This window comes from Eptatretus burgeri, chromosome 3 (genome assembly GCF_056783735.1).
Source record: "Eptatretus burgeri isolate ZD-2024b chromosome 3, Ebu_testis_v1, whole genome shotgun sequence".
Lineage (NCBI taxonomy): Eukaryota > Metazoa > Chordata > Myxini > Myxiniformes > Myxinidae > Eptatretus > Eptatretus burgeri.
Window position 1 is genome coordinate 139,232,898 of NC_140963.1, and position 24,588 is coordinate 139,257,485.

Consider the following 24,588-nt stretch of genomic DNA (forward strand, 5'->3'; position numbering starts at 1 on the left):
CAGATGGATTCGGACGAAACTTGGTGGATGAGTTGGCTCGGTAACATGAACAAGCTGATTCGATTCTAGTTCAGGTCCGGATGCAGGTCTGGCCTATCAGTGGGATACAAAATGTAAACTAATCAGCCTGGCAGAGGTATGCACTCTTCCGAGTGCCCTTCCAGTTTGTAACTGATTTGAATCGAGGAATGTTGTTTTTGTAAATTGCGTCATAGAAACTGCTGTGGCTGCACCTGCAAGACATTCTTCAACAAATGTATGACTGTTTCTTTCCAATGTCCTGTACTGTTTGAACAGCTTGTACCACCTCCTCTGACATGATGACTTTGCTATCCAATGCAAAGAGGTTATGACTGTCTTCAGAAAATGGATTACCCATTTTCTCTACAGCACTGACCACATGTTTCCCATTTTCAACAAATGATTTCTGGATGCTAGGAATTTGTTTGATGACGATCAGTGTTCTTTCTCTTGGATGGATGGTTGGCAGCATACTCATCCAGAATCCTTGCTATCTCGGGACCTGCAATCATCCATCGGCATAAAGCCACGTCAATTTCTGTGCCTGGTCAAATGCTATTGTTGAGAGCTTAAGAGATGTTTTCTTTGTCACAAAATTTCCATTGATAAATTCAGTGTAGGCAGTGGAGGTATTGGCGCTGAAGTTCCAGGAGGTCTTTAACATGGATGGTAATGATCCATGGCAAACATCCATGGAATTATTTGGCCAGTCCTTCAACATAGAGATTGAAATTTTCTTCACGCCGTGATATCAATAACTGCAGAAAAAGTACTTCAAGATCTTTAACCTTGTTCCAGTAACAGAACTGAGAATGTTTTGGTCCCCCGTTTTCTTGATCCAGTCAACAAAAGACAGTGTACCCTCTGATTGCGTGGCTCCTTTGGAGTATTCATATGCTTTTGTCTGAAGAGCAGATGGGGAAGCTGGAGTGACTTGATGAGCCCATTGTGCTATTGATGTGTGTGAACCCTTTTGTACGCTACCTCCTCTGCCTTCAGTTGTAACATTTGGAGACTTTGCCATTATGCTTGTCCATCCACTTCCATTGAGAAAGTCACCCATTGTATTCAGCATGGCCATTTCTATGTGAAGGCCACCCTTCATAACCACATACCGATCTTCTTCATACTCTTCTGGCAATGTCCATTGTACTTTTTTGGCAATAACATGCAGCGGTTGTTCTACTGCCAGAACAGGAACTTGCTCTGGGTTCACATGCTGTGTTGCTTTTTTGAGAACATCCATCCCATGCTTTACCATTGCAAGTGTATGAGCACTGTCCCAATACAAAGGAGGTCGACCAGTAATTGTAGGAGGTCTTGGAACCTCCTCGTGTGAACTAGCAAAGTATATAGACCATGAAATATTATCTTCACCAGGCAGTTAATCTTTCTGTATTCCACCATTTACTTTGTCAAGCCAGTCATTTTTCCTCTCGGTGGAGTCGATTCCTGGAGCCATCGTACACTGCCCTTCAGAATTTGGTGGGCAGGGATCGTCATGAGGAAAACTTGCTGGTGATAAATCAGTATAATTTGTAGGTAAAGGCAAAATAGCTTTTTAATCTGTGAGAACCATGTGGCAATGGAATGTCACGATGACTTCTAATTGTGCCACTTTTGGTGTATGACATATACTGGGTTGGAGAAATTGCTGTCCCATGAAAAGAACCTCCGGCTGATGTCGAGAAGGGATTGTGGTCTGTCCTATCAAGGTTCCCTGTGGTATGCAGGTCCATTTCTCAGTATGGTTGAACAAATAACACCATTTTTCTCAAGTATTGCTGGAGCTCGGTTTGCCTGATGAGTAGGAAAATGAATCACTCTGTCATGTGGCACAGATAGCCCTTTCTCAAAAAAAAAAAAAATGTCCACAACATCACGCTTCCTCGTTTTATTGTGTACCAGGAGACCGACGTATAAAGGTATAGCTGTTTCACCATCCAAGCTATGATGCACGGCTTGACTTTCCTTTCTGCCTCGCTCAACGGAGTTAAGGACAAGCAGCTGCGTTAATGACGGTGCTGCTCTGCTTGAGGCAGCATTACTTTGTCTTGATTTGGATGCTTGTACCTCCAAGTATCATTTGAATAAGGGTAGTGAAAGATGATGGATTAGAACCATGAGCAGAGTACCCACCCGCCCTTCAGGAGATCTTGTTCCGAGCATGCATGCAACACGTGCTTCTGACGCATACCTTTTATTTAGGCGGTGTATAGGTAACTGACAGCTCTGGAAAGGCAAAACAAAAACAAATAAAACTCTCGATGATGTGCAAGAAGCAAAAACATACCTTCTGCTTATAATTCAAAACACCTCATTGCACTGGAAAACGTGGGGACAGGAATACTGCACTGTAAATGGTGGAAACCTGTAATACCATCCTACACCTGGAGGTGGCACTACACGATACACATTTACAGAGATGGTCCCCCCCCCACCCCCTTCTGCCTCAGACCACCGGCGAAGTTAAAAAAAAACCCCAAAACCAACCCCAATACATGAATTGGGGTCATGCTGATCCTATTTAGTAAGTCTGGATGGATTCAGCCGAGAACTGGAGCAGGAGTAGCACGACAAACAAGCATACAAACACCGGTACTCCGTGAATTATAGTAAGGATGTTGCTGATCAGTTAAATGAACCTTCAAACTGATATTTTATCTCAAGAATGTTTTTGCATCCAATTTGTGCCGCCCTCATAAGTATAACAGCATCCTTGTCAGAATCTTTCTTTCTGACAGCCAATAATGCATCCCCAATGTCTTCCTTGAAGGTGAGCACCACTTCATAATTATACTTTCATAAGCTTCAAGTCCTGGGATTTGAACAAGAAGCTTTTCATTGAGTCTTGTTGAATTAACTCCACTTGATGGATATACTCCGAGCTGTCCAAGGCGCTCTGTATCTATAGTTTCATGAGGTCTGGTAGTTTGAACATGTTTTGTATTCCTGTCTATTTACCCTTGCCGAAGGAGAGGGTATTGTGTTTGGGTCCGTTTGTTTGTCTGTCTGTCTGTCTATTTGTTTGTTTGTGCGCACAGAACTTTCGTCGTCTTCTCCGCAACTGCTTGTCAGATTGAACTGAAATTTTCGCCATTGGTGCGATGATTCATGTCAAATGTTTTGATCATAACTTTGACATCACAGATCACATGGTGTGGCAGCCATGTTGGAAAAATAGAAAAACTTTGAACCTCTGTGTCTGAAACCGCACAAAGGAAAAAAAATGAAACTTGGCACATAGCAAGTACTCCTTATGGGGAACGAGTGCGATTTTAATTTATTTATTGACATTTATTTTTAATAACATCATTGTATTGGTGCCTTTGTTATGATATAATAATTGCATATGTAGAACGCTACATCTGATCAGCATGAAAATTGATGAGGGTCATTTAGGGATAAAATGGTCCACAGACAACTTTTTTGATGTCATCATCAGCCATGTGTTTTGGCAGCCATATTGTTTTAAAAATAAAACTTTCAAAAATCTTCTTCTCTGAAGTGGCTGAACAGATCGAAGCAAAACTTAACATGTATGACCGCCTATCCATGAGGAACAAAAGGTTCACACATATGATGATGTAGATCACATGGTTTGGCAGCCATATTTGATTGAAGAAAAATATTAAATCATGTTTTCTCTGGAACGGCTTAATCAGTCGACATGAAACTTCACGAATGTGATCGAGTCATGACGGGGAATACATGTTTTAAATTTCAACTTCATCAGACACGTGGTCTGGCAGCCGGAATTATTTGATTTTTTTAAATTGTTATTAATTTGGTTATTTTTTAAATTTTATTGTTTTTTTTTTGAAAAAGGCACACTTAACTGTGCCTGGATGGGTTTGAAGGTAGAGGAGCAGCAGCTGAAATGTGAATCCTATCCAGGTTCCTCCTCATGACTTCAGCTTTTCTTTTTGCTTGTGTGAGTTCCTTCTGATGACTCCAATGCAGGACACCTTATTAAAAACACCTCACCGCCTTATTAAAAACACCTCACCACGTTATTAAAAACACCTTACCACCACCTTATTAAAAACACCTTACCACCTTATTAAAAACACCTCACCGCCACATTATTAAAAACACCTTACCACCTTATTAAAAACACCTCACCACATTATTAAAAACACCTTATCACCTTATTAAAAACACCTCACCACGTTATTAAAAACACCTTACCACCGCCTTATTAAAAACACCTCACCGCCTTATTAAAAACACCTCACCGCCTTATTAAAAACACCTCACCACGTTATTAAAAACACCTTACCACCACCTTATTAAAAACACCTTACCACCACCTTATTAAAAACAGCTCACCGCCACGTTATTAAAAACACCTTACCACCTTATTAAAAACACCTCACCACATTATTAAAAACACCTCACCACGTTATTAAAAACACCTCACCACGTTATTAAAAACACCTCACCACGTTATTAAAAACACCTCACCACGTTATTAAAAACACCTTACCACGTTATTAAAAACACCTTACCACCACGTTATTAAAAACACCTTACCACCACGTTATTAAAAACACTTCAACACCACGTTATTAAAAACACCTAACCACCACGTTATTAAAAATCTCACCACCTTATTAAAAACGCCTCACCTCCACGTTATTAAAAACACCTTACCACCTTATTAAAAACACCTCACCACATTCTTAAAAACACCTTACCACCTTATTAAAAACACCTCACCACGTTATTAAAAAGACCTTACCACCACGTTATTAAAAACACCTTACCACCACGTTATTAAAAACACTTCAACACCACGTTATTAAAAACACCTCACCACCACGTTATTAAAATACTCACCACCTTATTAAAAACACCTCACCACCACGTTATTAAAAACACCTCACCACCTTATGAAAACACCTCACCACCTTATTAAATACACCTCACTACCTTATTAAAAACACCTCACCACCTTATGAAAAACACCTCACCACCTTATTAAAAACAACTCACCCCCACGTTATTAAAAACACCTCACCACGTTATTAAAAACACCTCAACACCACGTTATTAAAAACACCTCACCACGTTAATAAAAACACCTCACCACGATATTAAAAACACCTCACCACGTTATTAAAAACACCTCACCTCGATATTAAAAACACCTCACTGCCACGTTATTAAAAACACCTCAACACCACGTTATTGAAAACACCTCAACACCACGTTATTAAAAACACCTCAACACCACGTTATTAAAAACACCTCAACACCACGTTATTAAAAACACCTCAACACCATGTTATTAAAAACACCTCACCACATTATTAAAAACACCTCACCACGTTATTAAAAACACCTCACCACGTTATTAAAAACACCTCACCACGTTATTAAAAACACCTCACCACGTTATTAAAAACACCTCACCACGTTATTAAAAACACCTCACCCCCACGTTATTAAAAACACCTCACCACATTATTAAAAACACCCCACCACGTTATTAAAAACACCCCACCACATTATTAAAAACACCCCACCACGTTATTAAAAACACCCCACCACATTATTAAAAACACCTCACCACGTGATTAAAAACACCTCACCACGTTATTAAAAACACCTCACCATGTTATTAAAAACACCTCACCACGTTATTAAAAACACCTCACCACATTATTAAAAACACCTCACCACATTATTTAAAACACCTCACCAAGTTATTAAAAACACCTCACCACGTTATTAAAAATACCTCACCATGTTATTAAAAACACCTCACCACGTTATTAAAACACCACACCCTCACATTATTAAAAACACCTCACCACGTTATTAAAAACACCTCACCACGTTATTAAAAACACCCCACCACGTTATTAAAAACACCCCACCACGTTATTAAAAACACCCCACCACGTTATTAAAAACACCCCACCACGTTATTAAGAACACCCCACCACGTTATTAAAAACACCCCACCACGTTATTAAAAACACCCCACCACATTATTAAAAACACCCTACCACATTATTAAAAACACCTCAACACCACATTGTAAAAAACACCTCACCTCCACGTTATTAAAAACACCTCACCGCCACATTATTAAAAACACCTCACCGCCACATTATTAAAAACACCTCACCTCCACGTTATTAAAAACACCTCACCGCCTTATTAAAAACACCTCACCACCTTATTAAAAACACCTCACCACCTTATTAAAAATACCTGGCCCTCACGTTATTAAGAACACCTCTACACCACGTTATTAAAAACACCTCACTACCACGTTGTAAAAAACACCTCACCTCCATGTTATTAAAAACACTTCACCTCCACGTTATTAAAACACCTCACCCCCACATTATTAAAAACACCTCAATACCACGTTGTAAAAAACACCTCACCTCCACGTTATTAAAAACACCTCACCTCCACGTTATTAAAAACACCTCACCACCACATTATTAAAAACACCTCACCTCCACGTTATTAAAAACACCTCACCACATTATTGAAAACACCTCACCACGTTATTAAAAACACCTCACCACATTATTAAAAACACCCCACCACGTTATTAAGAACACCTCACCACGTTATTAAAAACACCTCACCAAGTTATTAAGAACACCTCACCACGTTATGAAGAACACCTCACCACGTTATGAAAAACACCTCACCACCTTATTAAAAACACCCCACCACATTATTAAAAAACACCTCACCACGTTATTAAAAACACCTCACCACGTTATTAAAAACACCTCACCACGTTATTAAAAACACCCCACCACATTATTAAAAACACCTCACCCCCACATTATTAAAAACACCTCAACACCACGTAAAAAAAACACCTCACCTCAGTAGGGTGAATATACTGATTCTGGCTCACTTTTCCCTATGTAAATGAATGGAGGATTTTCAGCGATTCCCTTTTTTTTCCCCTAAAAATAAAACCTCTTTTTATCCCAAGGTATATTTATTTGTCTCCGCTTTTAACCTCGGGGCTCTCTATTCAAATAGCCCACACAACAAGATAAAGATTTGTTAAAGGTGATTCTAAAGAAATATCTGAAACGTCTAAGCCCCGGGACACTCTTTATCAAATAACCGATGCATATTGTTTAGCTCACTCATTGAACCTATAAAGATTTGTTCATTCTCAAATTCCTTCAATAGTTTAATTTTCTTTGCACAATAATCCCCATCTAAAATATTGACAAACAAAACATTTGAATCTTTATATTTTTTAAGATACCCCTTTTGTGCCATTACGAAATGATAAACTTCTCTTAATGCTCTTGTTTGACCACCTCCTGAGCCACATATCATTTTGAGATTATAGTAAATTGTTTTTTCATTGTTCAATTGATAACCATCAAAGTTTTCAGTCCATTCAAGGATATTCATTTTTTTCTTTACATCCTCTAACTTACTACTTTTTAAATTGATTCGCTTCTTTGTTTTATTTACCTTTGTTTTAGTTATTTTTTCAATAAGACTTATTTGATATTTTTCACATTCATTATGTTTTCCATTTATATACCAAGACTGAGATTTTCTCCACTCTTTAGTTTGATTAATACTTGGTTTAATCATTTATATATTGCGAAAAAAACGCGGCGGTAGCCCTTAAAAAACCCTAACCCATCTTCCCATCGTTAAAACACAATCTATTCTATTCACTCTATCATACAATATCCATATGGAACACAATCTATTCCATTATCTAAAATAAATCTCTTATCATCAAAGGCTCCCAATGCCTTTTTATTTACTTCTTCACTATGTTATGTTTATAACTTCTTATTGTATTCATTTTCCTATATTCTTCTTTCTTATTCATCAAACAATTATAATAATTTCTAAAAGTTATTGATTTCTTTATTACATATTTCTTTATTCCCTTTAACCTCTTATCAATCTGATCACCATACTTATAAGCATATGCCTTTGCTCTCAATCCAATAAACTCACTCATTACTTTTCCACCCAACTCATCCTTAAACTTACCAATAACCTTTTCATTCTTTTTAGAAAATAACTCACTCTTCTTGCTGAAATTACTTGTATCATATACTCCAATATTTTTCTTCATATCTTCATAAACATCATCAGTTTTTATATCTAGGATAAAACTATCAGTGTCCATATACAACAATGAAACATTTTCACCATACTCTTTCTTTAAGTCATTATACAAATAATCATACATCAATATCTTTGATAAATCAAGAACTGCTGTTCCAATATAAATTGGTTTATCCATTACAATACTTTCCTTTTTCATATGAATTGCAGAAAAGTTCTCTGAAAAAACCTCTTCTCTCTCAAAACTTGGTTTATTTATCAATCTCGAAGCTTCTTTCCAAGATGTTGCGAATCTAATGTTTTGCCTGTTTCTAACATTTTCCATAGTCTTTCCAAATACAGCATTATTCATTAATTTATAAAAGTCCCCTTCAAATTTTACTTTTGTATTTGCTCTCATATCTGTATTGAATTGAATATACTTTTTCACCCAAGGACTTTGTTTAAATTTTAAAACTCTATGAATTTTAGCTACTCTCAATCCTTCTCTCAAAAACTGTTTTAAGCTTCTCTGATGCAAAACATATCCCTCTTTATCATAGAATGTTGTTAATAACTTTTCTGTTGATTTACCTTTAATATTAAAACTTTTATGATAATCACTTAACCATTCTTTCTTTGGGGTTTCTTTCTCACATGCAAAAGGAAGATCTTTATGCTTATTATGAAGATCACTCGGGTACCTCAAATCAACTTCAAAATAATAACCTTCTTCTTCGTCATTCAATTCCTCTTGAGAAGAAATAACAATATTCATCAAAGCCTTTTCATAATCCTTTCTTCCACCCACTCTAATTTACCATAAGGCAGAGATTGAGACATTGCTCATCCATACAAATTATTAGCATCAAAATACATCAAATAATTACTATCTTTTTCACTATCATAATTTGGAAGATATTTATTATTTGCTTTAGCATATCTTTTTGAACATACTTGTGATATTCCACCTCTCTTGGACTTCTCAATCATCAAAAGCATATCAACATCACTGATTAAATCTATATCTTGTTTTGTCATTTTCAACATTGCACTCCAAGCTAAACCAGGAGCTGTGAAATAGTGGGCAGGGTCTAATCCATAACAATTTTTATTATGACAGAGTGATCTAAAAGCTTCAAACACATCAGCTAACAATAAAACATCTGTTTTTAGATATAAATCATGATATTCTCCAAGGTTCTTTATCTTAAATATTTTCCATATTTCTTGTGCGTGTTTATATTCCTTATCACTTATCTATTCTTCATAAAGGTTATTATAGAAACTTTCTTTTGATGGAAGTTGTGTTTCTTTAAATCTCATAAATGAATCCATATAATCATAAGGATAAATTCCCTTACTTGTAAGAATTTTCTCTTTACTTTGAATTTCATTCCTTGTTTGAATTTCCTCTCTCGTAAGAATTCCTTCTTTAATCAGAATTTCATCTTTAATCAGAATTTCCTCTTTCGTTAGAATTTCATTCATTGTTCGAATTTTCTTTATAATTAGAATTTCATCTTCAGTTAGAATTTCTTCATTAATTTCCTCATTAATTAGAATTTCCTCTTTACTTTGAATTCTCTCTTTAATCTGAATTTCCTCTTTAGTGAGAATTTCCTCTTTTGGAAAGAATGAATTAAGATTTGGAAAAGAGTCCGTGGAGCTTAGATTTGATGCGAGGTAGGCTAGTGGTGTTCCCATAAACTTGTAAGAATCAAGAAACCGAATACGAGTTATAGGTTTTGTGAATATCATTTTTGTAAATGAAATATACTTTTGACTTGTGTTTGTTATGACAGAAATATTCCCTGGTGTTTTTGAAAGTTCATTTATAAATAGATGTGTATCATAGTTGGCGCTGTTGTGAAGAAAGACTGGAATAAAAGAAGGTAATTTATAATTAAGATTACAACAGGAATGAGCGGGACCTCTATATTTACCAGTAAGATGACAATGATCCCTAACTTTAGACTCCTTAATTTCCCCCTCACAAATATGACAGATATTGTTCTTTCTAAATTCTAATTTTTCTTCTTTGGTTAATTTCATCGGTTCATTTGTTTCTTTCATTAATTTAGTGAGTCGTATACAATCCTTTTCTAATCGTTTTACAAACTCTTGTGAAGCTTTTTTTCCACGATAATGTTCAAGTTTGTTATACTTTTCTCCAACAGATGATTTGATATAATAACAGAAACCACAAGGAATATGTTTTTGATATTTATTTGTATATGATTCTTTTGGATGAGGAGAAGCAGTATTAATCTTTTTCAGGATACACTCAAAATCAGCGTATATCACAAATGGGTGCATGATAGATTTATTATAATCTTCAAAAGAAATCTTTTCACCAGGTTTAGGCATTGTAATTACAGCTGATTTATGATTACTACAATATTTTGAATGTTGTTCTAATCGTTCTTTTGTATGAAATGAATTAAGACATCGCTTACAAGGATATATTTTGTTTGCTGTTCTGAATACCTGAGAAGAGATTAATCTTGATAAATTATTGATGTATGTGTAATGTGAATTCTTTCCAACACTAAAATATAAAAGATCAATGTGTGTTTCTTCATTTTTATAGTTGTTTGAAATTTTTAATATTTGAACTTTGTTTGTATCCGTTAATCCATATACATTAATAGAAAGATTAATCTTTTTCTCAAATTTAGGAATATCTGTTAGTGGCATTGGGAATTTAAAATCTTTAATGTCCAAGGTATTCTCATATTTCATATATTGTTTTACTCTTTCTGAATTACATTTTGGTGGATGTAAGTGAGCAAGAACAGACCAGAGAAAACATTTATTATCATTATTCTTAATATTAACAACTGCCTTCTTTCGTTTTATTTCTTTTGGTAATTCAATATAAGAAGAAGCTTTAAGAGGGTTTGATTTTAGAATGTGTATATCTAAAATGATTTTTTTAATATTGAATCCACTTCCTACCACTGTATTATCAACATCCTCCTCTTGTCTTGATAGTTCTTCATAAACCCCACTATTCAAAAAATCTTGAAATGATGTTATAAAATGAAGATCTGTTCTCATATAAGGAGTTTGTTCTTCATCTTATCTTTTCATATTCATTTTCACTCCCATATAAAACTTTAAAGTTTTCATTTCTTTTAATGTCTTTTTAATAAATTTTTCAACATCAGGTTTCACTATTTCAATTGATTCAGCTATTGATGATGGACCGGGTTCTCCAAATTGAAAAATCCTTATTTTTATATGCCCTTTAAATGCCCCATCAGAGTTTTCAATATAATAGTCTCCCTTTACTTTAAACTCATTTTTCTTGTGTTTTTGTGATTGAAGATGTCTATTATAACTACTCTTCAAAACATCCTTTGAGCAGATATCACAATGTTTTCTTTCCAACTCAAGAGGAGATATTTTATGAAACAGATTAAATGTGTGTTTGTTGGTTCGGAGGTGTTTTCTATAATGTTTATATTTGTGATTACAAACATCGCAGTATGTTGTATTCACCATATTTATATAATAAATCTTTGCTGATACTAAAATTTTCTTGATGAAAATTTCGTTTATTTTACAGGTGAATCTGTGCTTAAAACCATTTTGTCCTCCAACTTTTTCACTTAATAAATACAATGTTTCAAGACACAAAAGACAAGTTTCAATCAAACTCTTCATCTGTTAAAGATACTGAGAAATATGTCAAGGATGTAAAATTCAACAAAGATAAATATAACAACTATTGGATAAAAACTATTATGGTAAATAATATGAGTTCTTCAATTTCCTTCAGTGGAAGGGCTTTTAGTATACCTGGTAGAACATCAATTAAAGTATCTCTAACAAAAGTTTCTCCTCTCCTTCTAGTAATATATTCAAAACTAGAAAAAGCAATGAAACAAGAAAAAGTATCAAAAAACAAAAACCTTATGGATGAAGCTTTAGAAAGAAAAGATAAGACCATCTGTAATATGCAAGGAGAAATTTGTATTTTTTTCAACAACCCTAAAGATGTAAATCCTGATGAAATAAAGGATGTTAATATATCAGGTGAAATGACATTTCGTTCAATAGTAATTAACGATCATTTTAAAATTACCTTTAATATAAAAAATGTTGTCGTTGAATCTGATTATGAAAAAAAGTATATCGATATCGATGGTAATATTAAATATGAGTCAATATACAACTGAAAGTATAGATGAATTTCAGTTTAAGTAAAGTTTTACTTTATAAATATGCTAGACTTTCCTGATTCTCCATATGACAAATTTGAGAATTGTCCTGTGTGCGAAAGACGGGGATTAAACACAGAGTCAAAAGCCTATAAACAATGTATATTCTGTGATTATCTTCTAATTAATGATAATAAAAAATATAAAAAGGAAAATAATTCTTTTAGATTTACACCAAAAATGAATTACTTTACAAGATTGATTAGAGAAATGAATGTAAAGTATGAGGGTGATAACACACCTTTCCTTACAAGGGAAGAAACTGAACGTATAAGAGAAATGTTCAAAGGATTGTTGTTATATATTATTCATGGATGTAATTTTCAGGGAAATATCAACACAAGATATTGTATAAATAAAATAATGGATTATCTTGAAATTAAACCTGAACTTAGGATAAAATATAGAGTTTCTAAAAAAGCCAATAATAAATTAAATAACCTGTTTTCCAAATATATAAATGAATGATTTTTTACCTATTTGGGAAAATAAGATAAAATTTAACAACCATAAAAATCTTCCAAATTCATTAAGATGTCTCATAGTTGGTTCAAGTGGATGTGGAAAAACCTGCTTACTTTTAAAAATGCTCCTCACTCCCAACTTTTTAGATTATGATAATTTAATAATTTTCACAAAGTCGAGTTTTCAACCAGAGTATCAACTACTCTCACAAGGTTTTAATGCTGGTCTTCAAAAAGAAGATATAATCGGTTTATTTAAACGTCAAAAAACCTAAATGATTATAACATTGAAGATATAATTCAACTATTTTGTGATACACAGAGATGTAAAAAGAAATCAAATCGTATAACTTGTATTCTTAGTTATAATACGGATGATATACCGTCTCCCCAAGATTTGGATAAATCAAAAAAGAACCTCGTTATCTTTGATGATTGTGTTAATGAGAGAAACCAAACGGTAATGGACAGCTACTACACAAGAAGGAGACATTCTTCTTGTAATTGTATTTATCTTAGTCAATCGTACTTTCAACTTCCTCGTCGTTCCATCAGAAACAATGCTAATACTTTTATTTTATTCAAGTTAAATTCAATAGATATCAATAATTTTTGGAGAGATAATTGTTCCACATTATGTAGTAAAAAGAAATTTGTGGATTACATGAAGCACACGACTGAAAAATATAAATATATTGTTGTGAAACAAGATGAGATATTAAGGGATATATTTTTTGTTTTATAAACAATTACATATATAAATGACAACTATTATTATAAATCTTGTGGGTAAATCTGCTTCTGGAAAAAAACTTTCATAAATCAAGGTTCTTGTGTAGTACAAATGAGAATATTGTAAATTTACTTAAAAAAACACCCCGTGATACGCATTGTATCAACAACAACTAGAGCAATAAGACCTGGAGAAATAAAAGGTGAAGATTATCACTATATTTCATTGGAGGAACATATGCTATTGAGGAATGAAGGACAAATATTTGAGGAGGTTTCTCTTGGTACAACAAAATATTCACATTGTAAGAGTGAGTTAAGTAAACTAAAATCTGGTGGTGTTGGGATATTAGAAACTAATCCAGAAGGAACGAGACAAATTATTAAATATCTGAGCAGAGTGAAGATTTTATCATTCGGTTTTAATGTTGATGAAGAAACTCAACGCAAACGTATGAAAAGCAGAGATGCAAGTATTAGTGAAGAAGAAATTACAACTCGCATTAATGTTAATAAAGAATTTGATGAAATATTTAAAGAAAAGGATTTATTTGAACACATCTACTTGAATGATGAAGAAAAGGAAAATTTCCCTGTTGATCTTTACAATTCATTAAATGATATTTTACAATAAATAAATGGATGCAAAAGAAAGAGCAAGAAGATTTAAGGAACATCAAGAGTTGGTTTCAAAAGTTGTAAAACAACAGGAAGACATCAAGAAGAAACGCAGACAGACACTAACGGGCGAAGAAGCATTTGAAAGAAAACAAGAGAAATTTTTTAAACCACTTTTAAAAACTTCCCAAGAAAAAATGAAAGATGTTTCCACAGTTCCCACAATAAAATATACTCCCAGAAAGCTCCAAATGTTAAAAGATTTCAGTCAAATGACGGAGGAAGAATTAGAGCATATTGGAGAATTAGAATATCATGATGAAGAATTATTTCAACAACTGGAAGAGATTAATCGACCCCCTGATTATATTGTGAATGCTCTTCAAAACAATGAATATTCAGCGGATTCAAAAACCAAAGCAGGACTCATTCCAACAGAACAATCAGCAATATTTCATCTTGTTCAAGAAAAGGTATTGATATTTAATGATGAATTAAGGTTCTTGGGTTCTGCTCAACCCCCTGTTAAACTAACTCCGAGATTAATGTTTCTTCTCACAAAAGATGGAAGACAAGGTTCAACTGTGAGGGATGAATCAAAGTATATTGATAAACCATTGGATATGGAAAATAATGATGATAGAGTATATATTGATCTGCTGAACACTCTAAATTATAAGGTTATTCTTTCTGGTAAAAGTAGGAAGAATGAGAAGGAGAAACACATTATTCAGGCTTTAAGTATCCTTGGTTCAGGTGTTAGTTTTCTTCCAAATGACCCATCGCAATTAGTTAATAGACTGTTATTGTTGTTAGGCAGTAAGAAGGCTGGAAATAACAATTGTTTTAATGAAGCATCAGCCATTTTAGACCAGTTGATGAACATGAAAATAATTAATAAATATCAATATAAAGACATTTTATCTCATATTAAATAAGATGAGAAGCACAATCCTTAGTTTCAATTTCACAACAAGCGACCACACATCTTCATTCCCATACCCACTACAACTTGACACAACAAAAGAATATGAGGCATCTTTATTGTCCATGGAAACTTATAATACCTTATTTAATATAACCGAGAAAAATGACAAGTTTAGTTATAATCCGGGAAGTGGATACAAAGCGATAACAGTCTCACCCGGAGCATATGAGATTTCTCAAATATCTTCCGAAATTGCTCGTCTTATGAAAGAACAGGGTGATGAACCAAAAAATATTGTTATAAACATTCAAAAACATACTTCAAAATCAACGATTAAAGTTAAAAATAACTACAAGGTTGATTTCACAATTGATAATTCATTTAGAGAGTTATTGGGTTTCTCCTCAAAAAAGATTGAAACTAATGGGACGTTTTACAGTGATAATGTCATTCAAATATCCTCAGGAATAAATTCAGTGTTAATTCACTGTGATTTGATTGATGGTGCTTATAATGATGGAAAAAAAACAAATACAATGTTTTCATTCAGCGCATATTCAACCCCAATTGGTTATAAATTCAATATGGAACCCAAAAATTTGGTTTATCTACCTGTGTCAGGAAAAACCATACACAGAGTAAATTTTAGGATAACCGACCAAGATAATCGTGTGATTTCTTTTAATGGAGAAGTTATATCCATCAGAATTCACCTACGTGAAGTTTTCCAATAAATAAATACGATGGTTATTGTAAGGAAACACGAGTTGGGAAAATATAAAATAATTACAGGGGATGGGATGTTCCTTTCTCCATACTACAAGGGTGAAGGTATGTATCTTGGTAGAGGATACTATAAACCTAAGAGACAAAGGGGTGTTGGACATCAATTTAGAGGAGATGGGATAATTGATACTCTAATGGGTATTGGTTCAACTATTCTTAAACATAAAGATCTAATTGGTTCAACTGCTTCTGCTGTGGGAAATGTAGCAGGTGCTGTAAAGAGTATAAAAGATGCTCAGAAGGAATCTCATAAATTACAAGCAATAAAAGAAATTAAGAAAGGCAAAACTCAGTTGTTCCCCCAAGAACGACAGAAAATAATTCAAATACTTGGATCAGGGTTTCAAAAGTTTTAACATCTTTTTTCCTAAATAAATACAAGTATGGAAGCAATTGATAGTATCTATGATTTGGATGATACTATTATTATCTCAAACTCCACTAAAAAAGAAGATTACTTCAAGGTAAATGCAATAACTGGAACAGACTGGAATACGAATGGTACAAAAAGTTTTGAAATAAATAATCAACAAACCTATTTGAATCTCTCCGAAAGTTTCTTGTTGTGTAAATTTAAATTCACTAAAGCTGGGAATAACACAAACACTACACTTGTAAATGATTTCTTCTGGAAAATGTTTGATAGTGTGCGTTTGTATATTGGAACACAAGAAGTTGAAGCGGTTGATTATGTCTCTGCTGTATCTGAAATGATGAAATTTACACTCTATACATTCAGTGATAGAATGGGAAAGGGGTCTGTGGAAGGTTTTATTCCTGATATGTCAACGGGAACAAACACAGACCCTGGATATACTCAAAGGAAAGGAATGTATAATGATGATACAAAAGCAGAAAATAGTTTTACTGTGGCAGTTCCTCTTAAAGGTATATTTGGATTTTGTGATCATGATAAAGTTCTGTATGGTCTTAAAATTAGATTTCAACTACAAAGGAATGATAATGAAAATCGATTGCTTTTTGGTGTTGGTAGTGCTTTTGGTGATCAGAATAAATTTGTAATTGAGGAAATGAGTTGGTATATCAGTGAATATACTCCTAATCTTAAAACAGAAGAGATGTTGAATCGAAGACTTAACTCAAAGAAACCACTCAGTGTATCATACCTCAAAAAAAGATGTCAACACATTAAACTCAACCAAACTACTTACACGTGGAATTTGGGTGTTCTGGAAGGAAAGCCACGATATCTGTGGATCATTTTTAAAAAGCCAGATGGTGATACTGCGACTGATAAGAATAATGCATTGAGTGATAATGCTAAGGTGAAACAACTTCGCGTTTCTCTAGATGGAACATTTTATCCACGAGATAGATTGGAAATTAATTGGGAAAAAAATGATTTTGCTGAAGCATACAAGTCTTACCAAAAGGTGTGTGAAAGTAATGGAAATAAAGAACCTATTTTAGATATGACAGCATTTAAAAGTTTGTATACAATCTATGCGTTTGACCTGAGCGCTCAAAAGGAAACTATAAAGTCTAATCGAGTGGATACTTCCCTATACATTGAAAGAGGAGAGAGTGAAGAAGTTGATGCATATTGTTTGCTTTTGGAAGAAACAGAATTGCAGATTAATACAGATAATGGTGTGATGATTAGTCTCACATAATTTTTTGTTAAATAAATGAGTGGCAAAGTACCAACTGGGGTATATGTTAATCAAATCAATCTTCATAAACTATCATCTTGTGTTCAAAATCAAAAGCCTTGTACGATTAACGTTAATACAATTCAGAGAAAAGGAGCAGTAAGAATTGATGTTTTGCTCACAAGAGAACAGGTTAAAATCTTGAATGACACTGGCTCACTTAAAATTAAAATGACAAAACCAATGTTGAAAAATATTCAATAAGAGAGACGAGTGGAGGATTTCTCCCATTTCTAATTCCTTTATTTGCTGGTTTAAGTGCGGTTGGAGCATTGACGGGTGGTATTTCAACAGCGGTGAAAACTGCCAACGAAAGGAAGGCTCAACTCCAGGCTCAAAAAGAATTGGAAAGACATAACAATGAGTTGGAGAAACAAATTACTGGAAGTGGTGTAATTGTAGATTTTGCTGAAAAACTTGAAGGTCTGCCTGATAAAGCGAGATTGTTAGTTGGAGATATGCTTTCTTCTATAGCACAAGCAGGTGTAAAATTAACTAAAAGAGGTAATGGATTATATCTTTCTAATAAATAAATGAGCATTGATGAGTGGTTGAAAGAATTTGGAAAGAATACAACATCAAATTTACAACTTGTTAAATAATGTAAGAAATTAAAAATTCATAATGTGGTTATTTGTATGAGAGATGAATTAACAAATGTGCCTAAACATACAAAGAATATTATTATGAACTTAGAAGATAATAATGGGAACGGTTCTCATTGGGTTTGTATTTTTAATAGTCAAGACAAATATTATTTTGATAGTTTTGGTCTTCCACCACCTGTTGAAGTCATAAAATTCTTACAGAATGGTGTTTATCAAACATTTCAAGTCCAAGAATTAAATTCCAAGTGTTGTGGTCAATTATGTCTATATGTGTTATTTCAACTCAACAAAAATTAAAAATTTTATGATATTATTTTTAATCTAATATAAATGACTTATGTTGGTAAAGATGGTTCTATCTTTGGTGTATCTCAAGAACTGTATATTGATTTATCAAATTATTACACAAAGGCACAGGCTGAACGACATAAATATAATATAACCAAAAATATTAACATGAAAAATGCTTATAAATTAAAAAATTATCCAAGCCCGACTGACGCGAATGACTTGGTGAGATTTAGCGATTTATCACAATATATATACTTAAATAAAACAGCCGTGTATTCCAAAGATACAGAAGTGTTGATATTATCTCCAGGTCATACAGAATTCACAGTTCGAATTAAAATAAATTTTTATAAAGAAGGGCGTATCGTTTGTATGAGAATAGAACAATGGGGGTATGATATGAATGATTTAGGGTATAATTGGTCATTTAAAATTAACCTCGAAGACCTGGAACAATTAAATCAGTCTCGTAAGGAAGAATATTATCCACTTGGTATCGAGAATGAGTTTTGTGGGTCCACGATTAGTAAACAACAAATAAAAGAATTTAATAAGGGTAAATATAATAATAGTTTTGCCCTTGTTTATCTCATGAAAACAGAAAAAACAGGATTATATATAATAAGTAAGGAAATACAAAATGATTTAACTATGGGAAGATGGGGAGGTGTTTCGTGCCATAATATTATTCTAACATATATTTCTAATACATAAATGACAGCAAGAAGGCTTCAAGAAAATTATCATTTCTGTGTCCAAGCATACCTTCAAGAAAAGGGTATTCGGTATTTTAATAAATATGTTCTACAACATAAGAATGAGGTATTTTCAATAAAAGATTGGCATTATGCTGATGTTGATAAACCGACAACTTTAGATTTAATTAGAATGTTAAATAATGAAAAAATTATAAAGTTAAGAAAAGGTAAGGCTCTTTTAGAAATTCAAAAGAAATTTTATTGGTTTCCTGTTGTAAAAAAATTATTTTGGATGCAGGAATAACAAGAAATCCTGATGAATATATGTATAATATTCTATGGGGTGTAAACGATTCAAGGATAGTAAGGGATGAGGAAGGAGTTGAAGAAGAGAGGGAAGAGGAGGAGGAGAGGGAGAAGAAAGAGAAGGAGGAAAGAGAGAAGAGAGAGAGGGAGGAGAGAGAGAAGGAGAGGGAGGAAAGGGAGAAGAGAGAGGGAGGAGAGAGAGAAGGAGAGGGAGGAAAGGGAGAAGAGAGAGAAGAGAGAGAGGGAGGAAAGAGAGAAGAGAGAGAGAGAGGGAGGAGAGGGAGGAAAGAGAGTGGATGAATAAATATCAAAATATGGAAGCCAGTGAGATTCAAAAAAGATTAAGGGTATTACAGAAAATAACTCAACCCACCGAGGAGGAAAACAAAGAATTGACAAGTCTATTTGCAATATTTTCTACAAGACTATTGTCATCGGCAAGATATTCATTTTTATTCAAGTTTTTCATTTTTATTTTTTTTCTTAAATAAATGGAGGAGAGAGTGAAGGCATTTCTAAGGATTCTTTATGTTTTAAAAATTAAGATTCAAATGTGCATATTGGAAACTAAAAAGGTTTTTGCACTCTGCAGGAATTTTTCTCATAAATAAATGAGTTATTGTCTCAAATGTAAAAAGAAAACTAATCCTAAAAATATTTCATATATTAAAAGTAAAAATAACAGGGTTATACAAAAAGGTGTATATGTTCGGTGTGTGGTTCAAAAAAAAATCAATTTATCTCCAAACACAAACTCGGAGGAGATATACAAAAGTTTTTATCAGGAAGTAAATTTACAACTACTGGAATACCAGGGGAATTACATCTTCCAGGGTATTCTTTCTGTGGTCCAGGCACAAACTTGGATAAAAGATTAGATGAGGCAGACAATCCTAAATCCTGGAGTAAACCAATCAATAGAGTTGATGAAGTGTGCATGAGACACGATATTGATTATGGGAATACCACAACGTTGGAAGAAAAACATGAAGCCGATAGAGAAATGTTGTATAATTTGTCTCTGATACAAAATCCAACCTTGAGAGAAAAAGTTGATCGGTTCATTGTGAAGAAGATGATCAGTGCTAAATTGAAACTTGGACTTGGAAATTCAAAAAACTTGTAAGCTCTAATGATGTCATTAAGATTGAAGAGCAATTAGCTGATGAATTACATAAACCAATATTCACAAAGTTTCAGAGAAGGAAAGTTTATTCCAAGGAAGTAGATTATATCTGGTCTGCTGATTTGATTGAACTCAATAATGATAAGGGGTACAAGTATGCTTTAACCGTTATTGATTTGAGGAGTAGATATGCGTGGGTTGTCCCTTTAAAAAAACAAAACAGGTAATACTCTTATGTTAGCTTTTCAACAGATATTTAATAAAAGTAAGAGAAAACCTAAAAAATTGTGGACTGATGAGGGTAGAGAGTTTTATAACAAGACATTTATGAATTTTCTAAAAAATAACAGTATTACATTATACAGTACCTTTAATGAAGGGAAGGCAGTTGTTGTTGAACGTTTTAATCGTACCTTAAAAGAGAGACTATATAAAAAATTCACACAACTCGGTTCACAACAATGGTCATCTTTTATTCAGGATATTGTGGATAAGTATAATGACACGATTCACATGTCAACAAATATGAAACCATCAGAAACATTTACAAAATTAAAATATGAAAAAGAGATTAATGTCAGAAAACCTCAGTTCAAAGTTGGTGATATCGTAAGAATATATAGGTGGAAATCTCATTTTGAAAAGGGTTTTACTGAACGATGGATGAAAGAACTTTTTAAAATTGTTGATGTAATAAATACGGTTCCTTGGACTTATAAAATATATGATTTGGAAGGGGAAGAGATTTTAGGTTCATTTTATTCACAGGAATTACAAAAGACAAAACTAAGCAGATCATACCTCCTACTATACACCTTTGTGGACACTAGAGGGACAAGTCCGAGGTGTATTACAGTATATAATGTGTGTCAAGGGGGACGTTCTTAGATCTGTGAACCCCAAACACAGAATCCTCAACTGAATAGTCAAGGCTTAACGTTTGTTTGTGTGTGTGTGTGTGTGTGTGTGTGTGTGTGTGTGTGTGTGTGTGTGTGTGTGTGTGTGTGTGTGTGTGTGTGTGTGTGTGTGTGTGTGTGTGTGTGTGTGTGTGTGTGTGTGTGTGTGTGTGTGTGTGTGTGTGTGTGTGTGTGTGAGTGTGTGTGTGTGTCCCAACCCTCACATTCAAAATCTCAACCCCAACCCTCACATTCAAAATCTCAACCCCAACTCAATCCTCGCCCAACACAATGTCTTTTTCAAAATGAGATTTCCACATATATATATATATATATATATATATATATATATATATATATATATATATATATATATATGTATATATATTTTTCTTCTCTTCTTCCAATTCTGTCTTTTAAGGCTTTCAGGTTTGATGACGTAGAAAGGGGGAGTTAGCCTGCACTTTCTTCCCAGAACGAACAATGTATATTTTTTTTTATGTTTTTTTCTCTTCTTCCAATTCTGTCTTTTAAGGCTTTCAGGTTTGATGACGTAGAAAGAGGGAGTAAGAATTTTCTTGATAGGTTTAGATCCCAAAAAGTGGTAGCATTTCAATTCTTCAAAATAAACCCAACTTTCCAAGTCTCCAAGGTATAACCACATTCCTGTTGAGTTTCCAAGATATGTATCACATTGTGAGTTATCAAGCCAGAACCCACATTTCAAGTCTCCAAAAATATAACCATCTATCCAAGACTCCAAGGTAGAATCACAATTTCCAGAAATATAGTGGGTTTCAGTGATAGATCTCACATAGTATAACTGTGGATCATCAAGGAAATCTCCATTTTTCCAATTTTGATGGGTTTCGGTGATAGATCTCACATAGTATAACTGTGGATCATCAAGGAAATCTCCATTTTTCCAATTTTGATGGGTTTCAGTGATAGATCTCACATAGTATAACTGTGGATCATCAAGGAAATCTCCATTTTTCCAATTTTTATGGGTTTCAGTGATAGATCTCACATAGTATAACTGTGGATCATCAAGGAAAACTCCATTTTTCAAAATGTCTGAAAATTGTGAGTCTCCAAGGTAAAACTTGTATTCTGGCTCATCAAGGTATAACTTGTTCAGGGGGTATTGTCTTGATAACTCACAATGAGTACTATTGTTGCAAAACTCTTTTTCAGGACTTTGCTGGTCTCCAAGGTATAACTCTTTGGTTGGATCATCAAGGACGAACTCATTCTGTGGGTCTTGGTCGCTCATATGGTCTTCAACCAAGCCAACGATTTCGCTCCAAGTTGTAGCAAAAGCAGTATTTTCATTTCGTATTTCAGATACAATTTCCTGTGAGAGAAAATAATAATGTATTAATTAAGTTTTTTAATTATTAAATGAATCGATGTTTAAAAGGAACTAAAAATAGGAAAATAAAATCTTACCTCAATGGATAAGAGGTTTGAATCCAGTTCATCAACTTGAAGGTTTAGTTCCATACAAGTAGTCAATCTCCAAGGAACCCCAAAGTCATCCCACTCAAGGTCTTGCTCGTTCACAAGGTCTTCAACCAAGCCAACAATTTCGCCCCAAGTTGTGGCAAAATCGGTATTTTCATATTGCATTTCAGATACAATTTCCTGAGAGAGGAAATAATGATGTATTAATTAAGTTATTTAATTATTAAACGAGTCGATGTTTAAAAGGAACTAAAAATAGGAAAATAAAATCTTACCTCAATGGATAAGAGGTTTGAATCCAGTTCATCAACTTGAAGGTTTAGTTCCATACAAGTCAGAGAGTTCCAGGCAAGCACACAGCACTCCATCACCAGCAAAAAAAATGTTTAAAATGGAGCCTGGGCTTGAGGCTTTTATAGGGAAAGACTGTTGGCTGTGGTTTCCTGTGGAAATTCCCTGGTGGAATTTCATAACATGATGAAAACCATTTCATAACATGGAAACCATAGAAACTGAAACATGCTGGAATTTTCTAGTGATTTCTTTGTGAGTCAGAGATGAACTGGAAATGATGTAAGAGTAGGTGGGGCTTAGCAAAAGTAGGCGGGGCTTAGGAAAAGTGGGCGTGGCTTAGAAAAAACACCCCATGAAAAGTGGGCGGGGCTTAGGAAAAGTGGGCGTGGCTTATAAAAATACCTCATGAAAAGTGGGCGGAGCTTAGAGGAAAGTGGGCGGGGCTTAAAGAAAAGTGGGCAGGGCTTATAAAAAATCTACAAAAAAGTGGGCGGGGTTAGAGGAAAGTGGGCGTGGCTTACGAAAAGTGGGCATGGCTTAACAAAAAATAACCTGTGGCTCAGGAGGTGGTCAAACAAGAGCATTAAGAGAAGTTTATCATTTCGTAATGGCACAAAAGGGGTATCTTAAAAAATATAAAGATTCAAATGTTTTGTTTGTCAATATTTTAGATGGGGATTATTGTGCAAAGAAAATTAAACTATTGAAGGAATTTGAGAATGAACAAATCTTTATAGGTTCAATGAGTGAGCTAAACAATATGCATCGGTTATTTGATAAAGAGTGTCCCGAGGCTAAGACGTTTTAGATATTTCTTTCAAATCACCTTTAACAAATCTTTATCTTGTTGTTTGGGTTATTTGAATAGAGAGCCCCTAGGTTAAAAGGGGAGACAAATAAATATACCTTGGGATAAAAAGGGGGTTTATTTTTAGGGAAAAAAAAAGGGAATCGCTGAAAATCCTCCATTCATTTACATAGGGAAAAGTGAGCCAGAATCAGTATATTCACCCTACTCACCTCCATGTTATTAAAAACACCTCACCTCCACGTTGTTAAAAACACCTCACCGCCACTTTATTAAAAACACCTCACCGCCACGTTATTAAAAACACCTCACCGCCACGTTATTAAAAACACCTCACCGCCACGTTATTAAAAACACCTCACCTCCACGTTATTAAAAACACCTCACCGCCACGTTATTAAAAACACCTCACCTCCACGTTATTAAAAACACCTCACCTCCACGTTATTAAAAACACCTCACCTCCACGTTATTAAAAACACCTCACCTCCACGTTATTAAAAACACCTCACCTCCACGTTATTAAAAACATCTCACCTCCACGTTATTAAAAACACCTCACCGCCATGT

The 24,588-nt window shown here is 34.0% G+C and overlaps 2 protein-coding genes across 2 annotated transcripts in view; both read right to left on the reverse strand.

The window, feature by feature from the left end:
* PHLDB1 (pleckstrin homology like domain family B member 1) overlaps positions 1-24,588 on the reverse strand; it is a 137,595-nt gene that overhangs the window by 109,481 nt on the left and 3,526 nt on the right. The window lies entirely within an intron of this gene.
* On the reverse strand, positions 1,406-24,300 carry LOC147031121 (uncharacterized). The gene is made up of 5 exons (XM_085872211.1): positions 23,192-24,300; positions 22,902-23,096; positions 22,480-22,806; positions 2,667-2,790; positions 1,406-1,536 (listed from the first exon to the last, which is right to left on the reverse strand). The coding sequence occupies exons 1-5, from the start codon at positions 23,282-23,284 to the stop codon at positions 1,406-1,408; spliced, it is 870 nt and encodes a 289-aa protein (XP_085728337.1). The 5' UTR covers positions 23,285-24,300.

Coding starts and splice junctions, on each gene's coding strand:
- LOC147031121 (XM_085872211.1), bottom strand. CDS start 23,284: ATGGAGTGCTGTGTGCTTGCCTGGAACTCTCTGACTTGTATGGAACTA. Junction 23,097..23,191: donor CAAACCTCTTATCCATTGAG/GTAAGATTTTAT, acceptor TTCCTCTCTCAG/GAAATTGTATCTGAAATGCA. Junction 22,807..22,901: donor CAAACCTCTTATCCATTGAG/GTAAGATTTTAT, acceptor TTTCTCTCACAG/GAAATTGTATCTGAAATACG.